The 17,714-nt window shown below is 63.0% G+C and overlaps 1 protein-coding gene across 2 annotated transcripts in view; it reads left to right on the top strand.

Annotated features, from left to right (window-relative positions):
• Positions 1–1,645: 1,645 nt before the first annotated feature.
• SLC11A1 (solute carrier family 11 member 1) overlaps positions 1,646–17,714 on the top strand; it is a 31,556-nt gene continuing 15,487 nt past the window's right edge. The window contains exons 1-6 of one of the 2 annotated variants that reach the window (XM_089779620.1): positions 1,646–1,769; positions 4,375–4,493; positions 12,234–12,356; positions 13,019–13,138; positions 13,951–14,057; positions 15,714–15,784. In XM_089779620.1, the coding sequence (XP_089635746.1) occupies positions 1,751–1,769; positions 4,375–4,493; positions 12,234–12,356; positions 13,019–13,138; positions 13,951–14,057; positions 15,714–15,784 (559 nt within the window). In that variant the 5' untranslated portion in view covers positions 1,646–1,750. Of the gene's footprint in view, positions 1,770–4,374; positions 4,494–10,057; positions 10,135–12,233; positions 12,357–13,018; positions 13,139–13,950; positions 14,058–15,713; positions 15,785–17,714 lie in introns of those variants that run through there. The other variant, XM_075932982.2, reaches the window with a different exon arrangement.

Below are 17,714 nucleotides of genomic sequence, written 5' to 3'. Positions count from 1 at the left end.
CAAACCAAAGGACTTTTTTTTCACACAGCACAGTCAACCTGTGGAACTCCTCGCCAGAGGACGGGGTGAAGACAAGGAGTTAGGGTTCAAAAAAAGGCTAGATGTATTCCTGGAGGTTAGGTCCATCAGTGGCTATTAGCCAGGATGGGTAGCGATGGAGTCCCTGGCCTCAGTTTGTCTGGGAATGGGAATGGGTGACAGGGGAGGGATCACGTGACAATTCCCTGTTGTGTTCCCTCCCTCTGCAGCACCTGGCACTGGCCACGGTGGGCAGACAGGACACTGAGCTGGAGGGACCTTTGGGCTGACCCAGTCTGGCCGCCTCAAGTTCTTATGTGTGCGGCCCAGTGTGAGAGAGTTGGTGTCTGTGTGGTGTGTGTGTGTGTGTGTGTGTGTGTGTGTGTGTGTGTATGTGAGAGTGTGTGTGTGTGTGTATATGTGGGTGTTGGAGTGAGTGTGTGTGTATGTGCCTGTGTGTGTGTGAGTGTGTGTGTCTGTGTGTATGTGAGAGTGTGTGTGTGTGTATGTGGGTGTTGGAGTGAGTGTGTGTATGTGTGTATGTGCCTGTGTGTGAGTGTGTGTGTGTGAGTGTGTGTGTATGTGAGAGTGTGTGTGTGTGTGAGTGTGTGTGTGTATATGTGGGTGTTGGAGTGAGTGTGTGTATGTGTGTATGTGCCTGTGTGTGAGTGTGTGTGTGTGAGTGTGTGTGTATGTGAGAGTGTGTGTGTGTGTGTGTGAGTGTGTGTGTGTATATGTGGGTGTTGGAGTGAGTGTGTGTATGTGTGTATATGCCTGTGTGTGAGTGTGTGTGTGTGAGTGTGTGTGTATGTGGGTGTTGGAGTGAGTGTGTGTGTGTGTGTGTGTGTGTGAGAGTGTGTGTGTCTGTGTGTGGGTGTTGGAGTGAGTGTGTGTGTATGTGTGTATGTGCCTGTGTGTGAGTGTGTGTATGTGAGAGTGTGTGTGTGTGAGAGAGAGAGTGTGTGTGGGGGGGTGTTGGAGTGAGTGTGTGTGTGTGTGTGTGTGTGTGAGTGTGTGTGTGTGTGTGTGTGTGTGAGTGTGTGTGTATGTGAGAGTGTGTGTGTGTGTGTGTATGTGGGTGTTGGAGTGAGTGTGTGTGTGTGTGTGTGTGTGAGTGTGTGTGTATGTGAGAGTGTGTGTGTGTGTGTGTGTGTATGTGAGAGTGTGTGTGTGTGTGTGTGTATGTGGGTGTTGGAGTGAGTGTGTGTGTGAGTGTGTGTGTGTGTATGTGTATGTGTGTGTGTGTGTGAGTGTGTGTGTGTGTGCCTGTGTGTGTGTGTGTGTGTGTGTATGTGTGTGTGTGTGTTCCTGTGAGCGTTGGGGGGTGGGTGTGACGCTGATGTTTGGCCACGGGCCGCCCGGGCTCCCCCATTCCCGTCTCTCAACCGCTCCCCCTCCCCGGCTTCGGACCCCCCCCCCCCCCACCTGCTGCCTGGGGCGGCTGAGCCCCCCCCCCGCAACTGGCTGTCCGGGCCGCGCACCGGGAGCCAGCGCCGGTCCTGCTGTGTGTGTGTGTGTGGGGGGGGCATCGTCCCCCGCCCCCGCCCCCGCCCCCGCCCCGCGGCACTTCCCGGCTCCGAGGCGGCCCCGAGCCCCGGGCGGGCGGGGCGGGGGTATAAAGCTCAGCTCCCGCCTGTCCGTGACACTTCCTCCTCGGCTCCGGCAGCCCGGAGCGCCCGGCCCCTCGCCCCGGCCCGGCCCCTCGCCCCGGCCCGGCCCGGCCCCAGCGCACATGGCGCCCCCGGAGCCAGGTGAGCGCCTCCTGCCTCTTCTCGGAGCCGGACTGCCCGAGCCCCCTTCCCCGGCCCGCCTGCCCCATCTGCCCCCAGAGCTCCCATTCCCCCGCCGCGCCTGCCCCATCTGCCCCCAGAGCTCCCCTTCCCCCGCCTGCCCCATCTGCCCCCAGAGCTCCCCTTCCCCCGCCCCGCCTGCCCCATCTGCCCCCAGAGCTCCCCTTCCCCCGGCCCGCCTGCCCCATCTGCCCCCAGAGCTCCCCTTCCCCCGCCCCGCCTGCCCCATCTGCCCCCAGAGCTCCCCTTCCCCCGCCCCGCCTGCCCCATCTGCCCCCAGAGCTCCCCTTCCCCCGGCCCGCCTGCCCCATCTGCCCCCAGAGCTCCCCTTCCCCCACCCCGCCTGCCCCATCTGCCCCCAGAGCTCCCCTTCCCCCGGCCCGCCTGCCCCATCTGCCCCCAGAGCTCCCCTTCCCCCGCCCCCCCGCGCCTGCCCCATCTGCCCCCAGAGCTCCCCTTCCCCCGGCCCGCCTGCCCCATCTGCCCCCAGAGCTCCCCTTCCCCCGCCCCGCCTGCCCCATCTGCCCCCCAGGGCTCCCCTTCTCCCGCCCCGCCTGTTCCATCTGCCCCCAGAGCTCCCCTTCTCCCGCCCCGCCTGTTCCATCTGCCCCCAGAGCTCCCCTTCTCCCGCCCCGCCTGTTCCATCTGCCCCCAGAACTCCCCTTCCCCCGCCAGCCACCCGGCCCCGGAGCCCAGCGCGCCCCATGCCCGGCCGTGCCAGCCACCCAGCCCCGGAGCCCGGCGCGCCCCATGCCCTGCCGTGCCAGCCACCCGGCCCCGGAGCCCGGCGCGCCCCATGCCCGGCCGTGCCAGCCACCCGGCCCCGGAGCCCGGCGCGCCCCATGCCCGGCCGTGCCAGCCACCCGGCCCCGGAGCCCGGCGCGCCCCATGCCCGGCCGTGCCAGCCACCCGGCCCCGGAGCCCGGCGCACCCCATGCCCGGCCGTGCCAGCCACCCGGCCCCGGAGCCCGGCACGCCCCATGCCCTGCCATGCCAGCCACCTAGCTCCGGAGCCCGGCGCGCCCCATGCCCGGCCGTGCCAGCCACAGGGACAGATGCTCCAAGCGCAGCCGCCGGCTTCTTCCTTGTCGTGCCCCCCTCGCCGCCTTTGCCCCTCCCCCTTCTAGTGTCCCCGTGTGACCCGGGGGCCCGGACGCGCCCCCATGGCCGGCGGGTCTTTCCAGGCTTTGGATCCGGGCCCGATCCCCCGCCGGCATCACCCCTCCCCACTGCGCCACCAGACCCGCAGGACACGGAGCAGCCCGGGCGCGCCTCGGCCCCTCCCTTCCCCACGCCCACCCCCCGGCCAGGGGAGTTAGGTCCTTCGCTCGGTGGGGCGGGGGCTTTGCTCTGAGGCCCAGGTTCCGTCCATTCTTCCCCCCCCCCCCCCCCGCCGCCGCTTTTCTTAGCGTGAGCCCCGGGCTCGTTGCCTTCCCGCAGCCTTTCACATCTGATGGAATTGTTGGCCTCACGTGCTTCTTGTGGCCAGTAGTTCCTCAGTCCCAGTCCCCTTGCGCCACAGCGCTGGTTTCCTCCGCGCGGTTTGGAACCTGCCACCTTTAGCACTGGGCCCGGTGCTGGTCTGGCCCCGGCGCTAGGGGGCGCTGCTGCCTCCACGTGGCCAAGAGGCCCAGGCCGATGGTGGCGGGAAGGGGATCCCGCGCCCGTGGGAGTGAACGCAGCGGGCCCATCTGTCTCTACGCAGGCCGCGTGCCAGTGCGCACTCCCGCCCGCAGGCCAGGAGTTCCTCTGCGAGCTTGGCGGCTGGGCGGCCCCTTGCCCTGTGCATGTACAGCGCCTAGCGCGGGGGCCCGATCCTGGCCGGGGCCTCTTCACCAGGCGCAATCCCCGCCTCCTACGCAGGGATTCTGGAATCCCTGTAGCCTCCGGAATCTCTCAGCTCCTCCAAAGAGAAACCCCGGACCCTCCCCATCTTGGATTAGCGGGGTGCCCGCGGAGGGGGCTGCCGGGCAGAGGAGGGGCAGAATGGGGGGCTGGGTGGGGAGGGGGGCAAGAGGGAGGAAAGGGGTGGGAGGAGCTGGAGGTGGGTCCCCTGCCTGCCCAGGGACCAGTGCCCCAGTCTGATCTGGAGAGGTGGCAGGAGACAATCAGCCTTGTGGCTTATTCCGAGGGGGGGTCCCAGCAGGACCACCCCCCCCAGTGCAAGCCCCTTGTTCCCACTGGTGCCGAGCGGGGCCCCACCCCTGCTGTACCCCGCCGGGATGGGACCCAGGGGAGCCAATGCCAGCATGAGTCTTGTGTGGCACCTGCCACCTCTGCCCCAGCCAGCCACGGCTGGACATCCGGACAGGGTTGTTGGCTCCTCTGTGTCCTGGCACCCCCAGAAGCTGGGGGCAGTGGGGGCACAAGATACAGGAACGGGGACCCCATGGTGCCTGCTGCTGTATGCATGTTACTCCAGGGGGGCAGAGCTGCTGGGGGGTAAGGGGGGCACATTCCTGGGGGCACCCTCCAATATCCCAGGGGGGCAGGTTGTTCCTTCCCTCCTGGATGCTGGAGCGAAACATGCACGCGTCTTGATTCCTCTTTGCTGTGACTCTGCCAGGCAGCGGGGGGTCCCCGCGGCGGGATCCGAGGGGCCAGAGCTCCAGCACAAGGGGAGCCCCAGAACTGCGGGACCAGACCTACCTGGATGAAAGGATCGGCATCCCGGATGTGGGAGGGGTAAGTTCCCCCCCCCACGCCGCGTCGTGGCAGGACGGAGATCCCCTGCTTCTGCTAGCAGAGCGAGTACTTGGCCTGGGGAGGCCCGAGGGGCCCCGGGCTGGCTGCCAGGGCTCCTGGGTTCTATTTCATTGTGGGCCGGCTGCGCTGTGCCTCAGTTTCCCCCGCTGTACACAGTGGATCGTGGCTTGCCCTGCTGCGGCGCTTTGAGATCTCTGCACGTACAGTTCATCATGAAAGTGCTGAGCTGATACTAGTCAATCGCACTGCTTCCACAGTGGCTTTCTAACCACTCCCAGGGGCACTGTTCTCATTTTACAAGTGGGGAAACTGAGTCACGGAACTGTACAGTGACCGGCCCACAGTCACCCGGGAAGTTGAAAGCAGGTCTCTGCTGCCCCAGTCTGAGCATTCGCCGCTTGAACACTCTGCCTCCCCTGGCTGGCTTTTCCTCGTTCCCACGGCACTGGCCCCACTGACTGGCCCCACCGACAGCCCCGTGCCCTCCGCAGGGCGGGTTTCAGAGCGCAGGGGAACTTGGGGCAGCATCTGCAGATCCCCATCTGCGCCGGGTCCGCTGGCAGGGGGAAGCGGAAGGCCCAGGCCGTGGTGAGAACTGACCAGGGCCCGGTGCTTTGGCTTAGGACTTGCTGCCTTGTGAGGGTGACCTGTAGTGCTGAGGAGGGGTCAGCGGTGGCCTGGTGCTTGTTTTTAGAAAGGGATTTTTGACATTACAAATTCCGGCCTTGTGTCCCCGCGGCATTTCCTGGGCACTGGGAGAGCCCGCAGGACCGGGCCGTTGCATGCTGGGCAGAAGTGAAACCTGCGTAGCTGGGAGGGGAAGTGATAGTCACTCCGGCTACGTCTCGACTCCAAGCCTCTTTCAGAAGAGCCTTTAGACGACAACCAATACTTTTGACAAAGCGAGTCGCTTTTTCGAAAGAGCACCCAGCCAGTCTGGACGCTGTCTTTCGAAAAAACACAGTTTGCATTACACAGAGCACTTTCGAAAAAAGGCGTTCTTCCTCCTAAAATGAGGTTTTCTGCGGTCGAAAAAACTGCCGCGTTCTTTCGATTTCCTGTTGACAGAATGCGGCAGCATTCTAGATGCAGGTAAAGATTTTTCCAAAAAAGGCCACTTTTTTCGAAACATCCCTGTAGTCTGGATACACCCTCTGTGTCTCCAGCACCCCTTTAACTCAAATGCCTTGAGCACAGTTAGGAGAAAAGCTTTTTATGTGAAAGATTTGACATCCTTCCCGTGTATCGCTCTGGGCTTTCCAAGGCATTTGCCATTATCATAGAATCATAGAATCATAGAATAATAGGACTGGAAGGGACCTCAAGAGGTCATCGAGTCCAGCCCCCCGCCCTCAAGGCAGGACCAAGCTCCGTCTACACCATCCCTGACAGATGTCTATCTAACCTGTTCTTAAATATCTCCAGAGAGGGAGATTCCACCACCTCCCTTGGCAATTTATTCCAATATTTGACCACCCTGACAGTTAGGAATTTTTTCCTAATGTCCAATCTAAACCTCCCCTGCTGCACTTCAAGCCCATTACTCCTTGTCCTGTTCTCAGAAACCAAGAGGAACAAATTTTCTCCTTCCTCCTTGTGACACCCTTTTAGATATTTGAAAACCGCTATCATGTCCCCCCTTAATCTTCTTTTTTCCAAACTAAACAAGCCCAGTTCATGAAGCCTGGCTTCATAGGTCATGTTCTCTAGACCTTTAATCATTCTTGTCGCTCTTCTCTGTACCCATTCCAATTTCTCCACATCTTTCTTGAAATGTGGCGCCCAGAACTGGACACAGTACTCCAGCTGAGGCCTAACTAGTGCAGAGTAGAGCGGCAGAATGACTTCACGAGTTTTGCTTACAACACACCTGTTGATACAACCTAGAATCATATTTGCTTTTTTTGCAACAGCATCACACTGTTGACTCATATTCAACTTGTGGTCCACTATGACCCCTAGATCCCTTTCCGCCATGCTCCTTCTTAGACAGTCGCTTCCCATCTTGTATGTATGGAACTGATTGTTCCTTCCTAAGTGGAGTGTGGCGGGTTTTAAGGGTGCGAGCCTCGCACCCCCAAATCCCCCCGGACTGAGCCGGCGGGCTGGGGTGGGGCTCCGCGAACCCACCGCCTTCCAAACGCCCAGTTGTCCCGCCCCCGGGGGTTCGCGGGCAAGTCCGGCCCCGGGTGCGATCACCCCTCGCCCCAAGTAGGGCCGAGGGGGTTCAGCGGACCCGGACCTCTAACGTCCCGGGCGGCCCCCGGCCGGGGGCCCGACCGGGGCTCTTGAGCCGTCCCTCTACTCTTTGTCCCCTTGCTTTGTTGCCCCTCTCTGCGGGGAAGGGGAGGGGTGTTGTGTTCGACCGTCGCTGCCTTTTTGGGCTTGCGCCGAGGTCGGGGTGTGGGGGGAGTGGGGGACCCGGGCCCGCCCTCACCACCGGGTCCCAGCCCGAGGCCCTAAGTGAGATGGGTGCTTTAAGGCGCTCCCCTCACGGCAGGCGGGGCAGCCGCCCGAAACTCGCCTGCCCACGGGCGCCAAAACGGCCCCGCCTCGGACTCCTTCCACCCCCGATGCTCCGGCCCACTGGGCCGGTGCAGAGTTGGGTCACTTACCCCGTCGTAGCCGCCGGGTTCGTCCCAAAGCGAGCCTCCAACTGCCGGGGTCGTCTCCCTTGGTCGCCCGGAAGGCCGGGTGCTTGGGGTGCCGGGAAGCCAGGGTGGCTGCCCGCTCGCTTCCCCCTTCTTGGGCGTCCCGGTGCCCTTGTTATGGGCGCAGCCGGGTGACGTCGGAGCCGTCAGCCCCACCCCCTCCGGCGGATCCCCGCGCGGCTCTGGCCGGAGCGTGCCTGCGGCTCCTGCCCGGGGCGCGAACCGGGGCGCCCGCGCCGGACGTCTCCCGGGCCCCCGGTGCTTCCCCCGTCCCCTCCGGTGCGCGCCCGCCCCCGCCTTTAGCCGCTGCGGGGCCGGCGGCGCCGCGCCGAGCGGCTTCTGGCCGTCCTTGGCCGCCGCTTCCTGTCGGAGCGGGGGGGCCTCCCCCGCCCCTAGTGCGGACCCTGCCGGGTCCGTCACATGGAGCACTTTGCATTTCTCTTTATTAAACCTCATCCTGTTTACCTCTGACCATTTCTCTAACTTGCTAAGGTCATTTTGAATTATGTCCCTATCCTCCAAAGAAGTCGCAACCCCACCCAGTTTGGTATCATCTGCAAACTTAATAAGCGTACTCTCTATCCCAATATCTACATCATTGATGAAGATATTGAACAGTACGGGTCCCAAAACAGACCCTTGCGGAACTCCACTTGTTATCCCTTTCCAGCAGGATTTAGAACCGTTAACAACAACTCTCTGACTACGGTTATCCAGCCAATTATGCACCCACCTTATCGTGGCCCTATCTAAGTTATATTTGTCTAGTTTATCAATAAGAATATCATGCGAGACCGTATCAAATGCCTTACTAAAGTCTAGGTATATGACATCCACCGCTTCTCCCTTATCCACAAGGCTCGTTATCTTATACCGCAGGGAAGACCAGCATGCCTGGTATTTTCTGTGGTTAAAACTCTATGCAGAAAAAACATTGGACAAAAATCCCTTTTGAGCTTTTCCATATCTCAGAAATGGGCCAGGCCCAGTGGAACCCCCTTTGCCCACCACCTTCACAACCCCCCACCGGGGGCCAGAGCTGGGCACGGGAGGCAGAATGCAGGGGGACAGAGATCCTGATTTCAACCCCTGCTGAGCAAGTTGGGGGGCTGGGTCCCGGCTTAATGGCTTGGCCGGTCTCTGCAGGGTGGGGGGCAGCAGAGGCCCATGGCTCAGGCCAGGAGGTGGGATGACCTCTCAGGCGGTGGCTGCCTGGATGGTGGAAACCGAGAGGTGCCTGCACCCCCCCCCAGCAGGTGCTGCTGTCCTGGGCTGCCTCGGTTGCCCTGGATGAGGTGAGTGAGGGTGGAGAGGGGTTCAGACCAGGTCCTCGTGGCTAAGTCTCCAGATCCAGGAGAAATTAACCAGCCTCCTCACAGGCGCCAACTTTCTCCTTTCCGGGTGGGAATTGCACCAACCCCACTTCCCCCCCAGCCCTCCACCCCCTCCCCCAAAGCTGCCCCCACTCGCTCCCCTCCCCAAGGCCCCGCCCCATCCCCCTCTTCCTGCCCCTGCTCCGCCCCCTCCCCTGAGCATGCTCCCCCCTCCAGTCCCTCCTGCCTGCCGTGGAACAGCTGATCAGTGCCTGGCTAAGCACCCATTATGGTTTCCTTGGTTGGGCCAGGCCTGGAGCATCTCTAGACTCAGAGCCTAGGAGCCCCCGGGCAGGCCCAGCAGAGCGCACTGGGGCCCGACTGGCTCTCCCCCTAGGCTGAGTTTGCCCCCATGGGGAGGGGGGAGCCTGCCCCATTGCAGGGCTGAACGGCCCTGTCTGTGATCTATCCGTCCCATGGGCTCCGAGGCTGGGGCGGGGAATCACTCCTGGGGTGTCCCTTGCTTGTGTCCGCCCCCTTCGCCCCACTGAGCCTGGCTGTAGGGTGGGCTCCATTGCCTGTGGGGGCCACCAGCAGGGCCCTGCCCTGCCCTCTGATGGGGGTGAGGACGTGTGCCCACGTCTGCCTTGCCTGCTGCCCCTGGCGCCGATGGCTTGGACAGGCCAAGCTGGTCCAGACATGCCCCCCTCCCCCGGCCGTGCCCCGGCCTGCCCGTTCTGGGGAAGTCGGAGACAGCGAGTCACACGACCAGAGAGGTGCTGAGCTCAGCCCAGAGCAGCCCGGCCAGGGTCAGAAAGAGGAACCGGGAGACGGGGTGGGTAGAGGGGGCAGGACGAGACAGGATGGAAGCGACTCTCGGGTCACGGAAAAGCAAGGGGGGGGGGCACGCAGGGGCCTCCCCCTGGCCTGGTCTCCACCTCCGTGTTCTCCTGCCCTGGTGGTGTACTTGGCCTGATCCATCCTTACTGTGCACGCGGCTCCGGAGCGGGAAGAAACCCGCCGGCAGCTGCCTCTGCGGGGGCAGGAAGGGCGCCCAGCGTGGGGCAGGGGCGTAACAAGCCTCCCTTTGGGCACCACGTGGCAGCGGGCACCGAACCCCCTGGCAGGTCCCCCAGGCAAAAGGCCCTGCCGGCTGAGACCGAGAGGCTATGGGGCTGGGAGAAGCGGGGGGCTCATGGCACCCTCGACAGGCCAGCTCCAGCAGTGGGTGACTCCCATGGCCAACGCCCTGGGGGTGGGGCTGCATCACCAGCCTCTGGCCTTAGAATCAGCTGCAGGCTGGGAGTGGGGGGGCAGGGGGCTGCCCCAGAGGTCGCTGGACAGGCCTGCCTGTCCCATAACTGCACAGCTGCCCTGCCCCAGCCCGGCCTGTTTCCCTGCGGAGATCTGGGCACCTCAACCCTCCTCCCCCAACGCTCTGCCAAGGGGCCCGTCACTCCTGGCACCTGCCAGCCCTGCCCTCGGGGCACAGGGGTGCTAGGGTGGCCAGGTGTCCGGTTTGGAACCGGACAGAGACATGTCGGGTATTTTCTAACCAAGTCCGTTTTGTTGTTGTCAGGAGTATTGGTACGTAGCTGCGTAGTGCCTGGCTGCTCGACACGCCCACGCTGCACCAGTGTGTCTGCCAGCCAGGCGGTACGCAACTACGCAGCGGGGGGAGAGGGGGGGCGGGGCGGGATGGAATCCCTGGGGCCGGATTTGCCCCTGTGCCCCTCCGGGACCACGCGCAGGATGGGCAGCACCCCGGGGTCTGCGTGCACCCAGGCCAGCCCCGCTCCCTGCCGGCCGGTTCTCTCCCCTCCCGCTCCTCCCGGCCAGCCCCGCTCCCCCAACCCCCTCCCGGCCAACCCTGCTTCCTGCCGGCCGGTTCTCCCCTCCATCTCCCCCGGCCAGTCCCACTCCCCCCAACCCCCTCCCAGCCAACCCTGCTTCCTGCCGGCCGGTTCTCCCCCCATCTCCCCCGGCCAGTCCCACTCCCCCCAACCCCCTCCCAGCCAACCCTGCTTCCTGTCGGCCGGTTCTCCCCCCCATCTCCCCCGGCCAGTCCCACTCCCCCCAACCCCCTCCCAGCCAACCCTGCTTCCTGTCGGCCAGTTCTCCCCCCATCTCCCCCGGCCAGTCCCACTCCCCCCAACCCCCTCCCGGCCAACCCTGCTTCCTGCCGGCCGGTTCTCCCCCCCCGCATCTCCCCTGGCCAGCCCCACTCCCCGCAACCCCCTCCCAGCCAACCCTGCTTCCTGCCGGCCGGTTCTCCCCCCATCTCCCCCGGCCAGTCCCACTCCCCGCAACCCCCTCCCGGCCAACCCTGCTTCCTGCCGGCCGGTTCTCCCCCCATCTCCCCCGGCCAGTCCCACTCCCCGCAACCCCCTCCCGGCCAACCCAGCTTCCTGCCGGCCGGTTCTCCCCCCCCCCCCCGCATCTCCCCTGGCCAGTCCCACTCCCCCCAACCCCCTCCCGGCCAACCCTGCTTCCTGCCGGCCGGTTCTCCCCCCCATCTCCCCCGGCCAGTCCCACTCCCCCCAACCCCCTCCCAGCCAACCCTGCTTCCTGCCGGCCGGTTCTCCCCTCCATCTCCCCCGGCCAGTCCCACTCCCCCCAACCCCCTCCCAGCCAACCCTGCTTCCTGCCGGCCGGTTCTCCCCCCCATCTCCCCCGGCCAGTCCCACTCCCCCCAACCCCCTCCCAGCCAACCCTGCTTCCTGTCGGCCGGTTCTCCCCCCCATCTCCCCCGGCCAGTCCCACTCCCCCCAACCCCCTCCCAGCCAACCCTGCTTCCTGTCGGCCAGTTCTCCCCCCATCTCCCCCGGCCAGTCCCACTCCCCCCAACCCCCTCCCGGCCAACCCTGCTTCCTGCCGGCCGGTTCTCCCCCCCCGCATCTCCCCCGGCCAGTCCCACTCCCCCCAACCCCCTCCCAGCCAACCCTGCTTCCTGTCGGCCAGTTCTCCCCCCATCTCCCCCGGCCAGTCCCACTCCCCCCAACCCCCTCCCAGCCAACCCTGCTTCCTGTCGGCCAGTTCTCCCCCCCATCTCCCCCGGCCAGTCCCACTCCCCCCAACCCCCTCCCGGCCAACCCTGCTTCCTGCCGGCCGGTTCTCCCCCCCATCTCCCCCGGCCAGTCCCACTCCCCGCAACCCCCTCCCGGCCAACCCAGCTTCCTGCCGGCCGGTTCTCCCCCCCCCCCGCATCTCCCCTGGCCAGTCCCACTCCCCCCAACCCCCTCCCGGCCAACCCTGCTTCCTGCCGGCCGGTTCTCCCCCCCATCTCCCCCGGCCAGTCCCACTCCCCCCAACCCCCTCCCGGCCAACCCTGCTTCCTGCCGGCCGGTTCTCCCCCCCATCTCCCCCGGCCAGTCCCACTCCCCCCAACCCCCTCCCGGCCAACCCTGCTTCCTGCCGGCCGGTTCTCCCCCCATCTCCCCCGGCCAGTCCCACTCCCCCCAACCCCCTCCCGGCCAACCCTGCTTCCTGCCGGCCGGTTCTCCCCCCCATCTCCCCCGGCCAGTCCCACTCCCCCCAACCCCCTCCCGGCCAACCCTATTCTCCCGGTCGGTCCCCCCCACCCACTCGATCTGAGATACAGTGTGTCCGGTATTTTTTTAAGCCATCTGGTAACCCTAGGAGTGGCTGAGCCGCCCGGTCGGCAGGTGCTTGGGCAGGGCTGCGGGTCCCCCCGCGGAGCCACCAGCAGCTGTGTCCCCCCGGGCCTAACCGCCGCCGCGGCCTTCTCTTCACAGCCTGGCTTCAGCTTCAGGAAGCTCTGGGCCTTCACTGGCCCCGGGTTCCTCATGAGCATCGCCTTCCTGGACCCCGGCAACATAGAGTCGGACCTGCAGTGCGGGGCCGTGGCCGGCTTCAAGGTGAGCGGAGGGCGGCCCTGCCCGGAGGGGGCCGTGCTTTGGGACGGGTCTGTACAGCGCCTTGCACTCGGGGGCCATGATCCCAGGCCTGGGGCTTCCAGGCTGTACCATAACCCCCAGCAAGCACTGATCGTTAAGGTAACGAGCTGGCACCCTCAGCTGCCCCTCACCCCCCTATTGCCCCTCCCCTGCTCCCGCGGGGTCTGCTGGGTGGCCTGGCCTGGGTTCCCTGGGGTCTGGCTGTAACGTGCTCGGTTCAGAGTCCGGTCTGGGGTGGGAGGGAGACCTGCCCAGAGCTCCAGGTATCTCTTGCTGCCCCAGAGTCACTCAGCCTGCGGGAGTTTTACTGCTGACTCCCCTGGGGCCAGGATCGGGGCCAGCGTCCCTGGAAGCTGAGCACTTGGCCGCCCACCCAGGAGAGATTCAAATGCTGCCCGGCTGATCAGCAGAGCTGGCCGCATGTCTTTCTACGGGTGGTGCACATCCGCACATGCCTCAGCGCATTGAACAAAATTGATTCCGCACACAGGTGGCACGCATTGGGGGGAACCCTGCCCCGGCGGGTTGCTTCTGTATTTCCATGGGCTGGGCTGCTCCCGGACCCCTGCTGAGAGGGGCTGTGCCTGTCCGCCCCCTGACCGCCGGTCCCTTTGCTCCTCCAGCTGCTGTGGGTGCTGCTCTGGGCCACTGTCCTGGGGCTGCTGTGCCAGCGGCTGGCTATCCGGCTGGGTGTCGTCACGGGGCTGGACCTGGCTGAGGTCTGCTACCAGTACTACCCCAAGGTGAGCGCCGGGCGGCCCACGCTGACTCGCTGGGCAGGGGAGGGGCCAGGGCATGTTGGCCACAGGTGCCCGACGAGCCTGGATTCCTCCCACTTTGGCCGCCCGCCTGGAGCTCAGTCCTCAGTCCCTTCCTGGCTTGCAGCAGCCAATGGCGGTTGGGGGGCTTGGATGGATTTGGGGAGCTGGTGACCATGGGCAGAACCACCTCCGGTGCGGGCCGGTGCTTTCCAAGTGCACACGCCCCCTGGGTGGGCTCTGGGGGCTCTCCCAGCCCCCCACTGCCTCAGCGGTGAACTTGTGGCACGTTCCCTAGGGAATGACACAAGCTGTAGGGCAGGCCCCAGTGAACCTCCCGGGGCGCGGAGACGCTGCGCAAGCCCCGGCCGGGCTGGTTCTGAGAGGGAGGCCGACCTGCCCGCGGCTGTTCCCCGTCTGAGCTCTCTGCAGCGAGGGGTGAGGAATCCAACCGGGGCAGGTCCTCGTCATGATCCCCAGCAAAGGTCCTGCCCCACCCCTGCTGCTGTGCCTTGCAGTGACCCCGGGGGCTAGTGGTTAGAGCAGCAGGGACGCTGCGCTGTGCTCACAGCTCCGGGAAGGGGTGCAGCCGGGAGACTGGGGAACTCTGGATCTATTTGCAGCTCAGGGGGTAAGCTCAGGGGGTAGGCAGGGCGGTGTGTCCTTAGAGCCAGGACTGCTGGGTTCTGCCCCCGCGCTGTGCGTGCCCCCCGGCGCCTTGCTGGCCAGCTCTGCCTCCCCTGGGTGCAGTAAGGCCCCAGCCAGGAGTCCGAGCTGGGTCCCCCCCTTTGCTGCAGGTGCCGCGCCTGCTGCTCTGGGCCACGATCGAGGTTGCCATCATTGGCTCTGACATGCAGGAGGTGATCGGGACGGCCATCGCTTTCAGCCTCCTCTCGGCCGGACGGTAACGAGTCCCCGCAACCTTTCCCACGGACGGGGACGGGGGCAGCTGGGCCTAGAACTCCGGGCACCTGCCACCCCCAGCACGGGCCTGCTCCCTGAGCTACGAGAGGGCTCCCTCGGCTTGCGGGAGTAGCGAGTCCATTATCCTTTCTCTGGGTGACATCACAGGCACACAGCAAGCCAGCATATGGCTTTACCTGCTTCCCTCCCTGCCATGGGCCACCGGTAACACAGGCAAGGGGACGCACCGCCTTCCCAAAACTGCCTACGCGCCCCGGCCTCTGGGGAGGCTGGGGCCATGGCACATCAGTCCCGGCCCTCCAATTGGCCAGGAAGGACCGGGCGGCGAGTGGGCGGGTCTTGGCTCCAGGGGCGGGGCTGCAGGCAGAAGGGTGGGGCAGGGATGGGGCCTGCCTTTCCCAACTGGGCCTTCACCCATGGCCCATGTTCCCCTCCATGCCTGCCCTGGGAGGCACCAGCCCTCGGCTCCTGAGCCTGCCTGTGGTTTTTAGGGTAGGATTAGGAGTGGGACCCAGAGAGATTTTAGTCGCTGTCAAACCAGGCTGCGTTCAGAGCAAGCCCCCTTCTGAGCTGCCTCGCCAAAGTCCAGAGCTATCTGGGCCGCATTGCTGGCCGTGGTGGAGTCAGAACTGGATCCGCGCTGGTTGTAACAGGCTCAAATTCAGGAACGCCCGGTGCTCTGCATTGCACAGGAAGTCTGTCAAGGCTTCTTCCCCACTCTGCCATGATGAATGCAGAAGTGGGGGCCCGCAAAAATACCCCAGAACCTTCTCTTTCCAAGCTTTGGTATAAAACTTCCCCCCAAAATCTTAAAAACCTCGATTTGGGGGATAAAAATCCGCTGCCACCATCCAAGTAATGGTAAGAAAACCAGGGAAGAGATCACTGGGGAAATCTCAGCCCTAAAGTAAAACCAGGACACAAAAAAATTAACCAATCCCAGGTTCATAAAAAAAAGAGAAAGAACTTTTAGTGTCACCACAATACTCCAGTTACAAGCATAATGACTAGATGGAAAAGTCACCAATTAATATACTCATGGGGGACCCCTATGGGCCAAAAGCTTAGTTACAAAGGAGAGGAAAACCCATTTTGAAATGCACAGACCTCAGAGTCCCCTTCCCAAACCATAAAACAATAAAACCTAACGGATGTGTCTCAGCTTTGCCCTACTTACAGATAGTGAAGAGTCTTTTCTTAGAGAGAGACAAGACATGTCTGACTCCCTCAGTATCTGCAGAGAAACTGCCCAGAGACAAAGGAGGGAAAACCCCAAAATTCCTTTGTCCCAGTTTGAAATTCCTACCTATTTTTCTATTGGCTGCCTGCTACCTGGTTAGGTAAGGGACATAGTTAACCTCTTATTCCCCAGGCTGCTGGCCATCCCTCATGGTCACGACAAGGTCAGACTGACAAGGTCTGGCCTGATTTGCTGGGACTCTCCTGCCTCTGCAACCTGCTCTTAAACCAGAGCTTCGGGGCTTGGGTTCGCTCGCACCCTGCAGACAGTCACACTGCCACGAGGCAGCGTCTTCCTCTAGCGGTGGCTCGGCGCTCCTCGTCCAGCGCCAGGGGTCAGGAATGAACCTCCCGTCGCCTGCATGGCAGCAGTGACCCCTGTGATTTCCCCCCACAGCATCCCCCTGTGGGGCGGAGTCCTCATCACCATTGTGGACACCCTCTTCTTCCTCTTCCTGGATAAATACGGTACGTCGGGGTGGCCAGGGCCGGGGCGGGGGGCTAAAGGTGCTGTGTGTGCTGCTAGAGAGAGGGGCGTAGGTTGGGCAGCTGCGGAGCACAGGCTGGTCAGTTTCACGCTTTGTTTCTGGTCAGTTTCGTGCTCCCCTTCCAGGGCAGGTCTGCCTCATCCCTAGGCTACCAGTCCGCCCTGCTTGCAGCTCTGTAGCTCAGCCCTGGCTGTCCAGGGGCTTCTTAAAAATCAGCTCAAAGCTTAACAATATACCCCACTCCTGGCCCTGCTGCCTGCGGGGGGCTTCGTCTCCCCCCCCCACATCAATCAGCCAGGACCCAAGACAGAGGGGTGGAAAGGAGACACGGACGAGAGCTGCACAGTGGGGGCTGCCAGCAGGGAGGGGGCAGCAGAGAGGTGGGTTTGATACAGGGGGGGCCCAGGTTGGGAAGGGGAACTGCAGCCCCACACGGACTGCGTGGGCAGGCTGGAGGGAGGCCACCCGAGGAGGTCCTCCTGGCTCTCTTGGGACCGGTTTGATTTTAATGTAATGACCTTGGCGCAGAAAGTGGGAGGGGCCAGTCAGATCCGCGGTGCTGCCAATGTGAAGAAGCACCAGCATGTCGGCCAGCAATAGACATTAGATGACATTGAATAGCGCCAAGTGCCCGGCTCTGCATTTAGGGGCTAACAACCGGACATTTCGCGATAAGCTGGGGACGTATCCGTTGGGAGTAACAGAGGAGGAGAAAGACCTGGGGCTGTGTCTAGACTGGCCAGTTTTTCCGGAGAATCAGCCGCTTTTCCGGAAAAACTTGCCAGCTGCCTACACTGGCCACTTGAATTTCCGCAAAAGCACTGACTTCCTACTGTCTGAAATCAGTGCTTCTTGCGGAAATACTATGCTGTTCCCGTGCGGGCAAAAGTCCTTTTGCGCAAAACTTTTGCGCAAAAAGGCCAGTGTAGACAGCTCAGATTTGTTTTCCGCAAAAAAGCCCCGATGGCAAAAATGGCGATTGGGGCTTTTTTGCGCAAAAGCGCGTCTAGATTGGCACGGACGCTTTTCCACAAAAAGTGCTTTTGCAGAAAAGCGTCCGTGCCAATCTAGAAGCGCTTTTTCGAAAATGCTTTTAATGGAAAACTTTTCCATTAAAAGCATTTCCGGGAAATCATGCGAGTCTAGACGTAGCCTGGGTGAATTGGGTAATCACAGGACGACTATGAGCCGCCAACGGGCTACCGCCAGGAAAAAAGGCTCGTGCAGTCCTGGGCTGCATCAGGCGTGGCTTTTCCTGGAGAGCCGACGCAGCGTTATTACCGGGGCTGTCAATTAATCGCCGTGAACTCACGTGATGACCTCCAACCAATGAATCGCGGTGTAGAAAACGGATGGCGATGAGTCGCGGGGTTAATCACACCGCTGAACCGCAGAACACCACCTGCAATTTATTGGCGGGTTTGGACGTGTCTCTGCATTTCCAGAGAGATGGATTTCAATGGCAGCACAGAGGATGTTAAAAAGCACCTGTACAAATGGTAACAAAGCCCAGTATTTTTCTGTTCATCTCATGCCAGCGCGAGGCGGCAGGCCCTGTCTCCGGAAAGTGCAATTTGCAAATGTCCATTTTTTTTTTGGTTACGCGACTGCACTCGAAACCCAAACAGCGTCCCAAGTGTGGAACCGAACCGTTCATTCAGTCCTCTTCCTCCTCCTGCCAGCCACGGTTGTTTCCAGGTGCGGGAGATGCTGCTGCCTGCTGGAAGTCAGCGCGGGTAATGGCACGTTCCTGGCTGCCGGCACGGCAAGGTGTCGATGTGCCAGATGTGCTAAAGATTCGTGTGCCCTTCGCGCGTCAGCCAGCATCCCAGAGGCCATGCTCCCATGCTGATCAGGCCTGCGACGGGGGGAGGGGAACTGTTCCGGAGCCGGTGACTGGAAAGGGCCCA

The sequence above is a fragment of the Pelodiscus sinensis genome, chromosome 7 (genome assembly GCF_052426305.1).
Source record: "Pelodiscus sinensis isolate ZL-2025 chromosome 7, ASM5242630v1, whole genome shotgun sequence".
NCBI lineage: Eukaryota > Metazoa > Chordata > Testudines > Trionychidae > Pelodiscus > Pelodiscus sinensis.
Note: the sequence above shows the minus strand (reverse complement) of the source record. Positions and strands in the feature narration are given on the sequence as shown.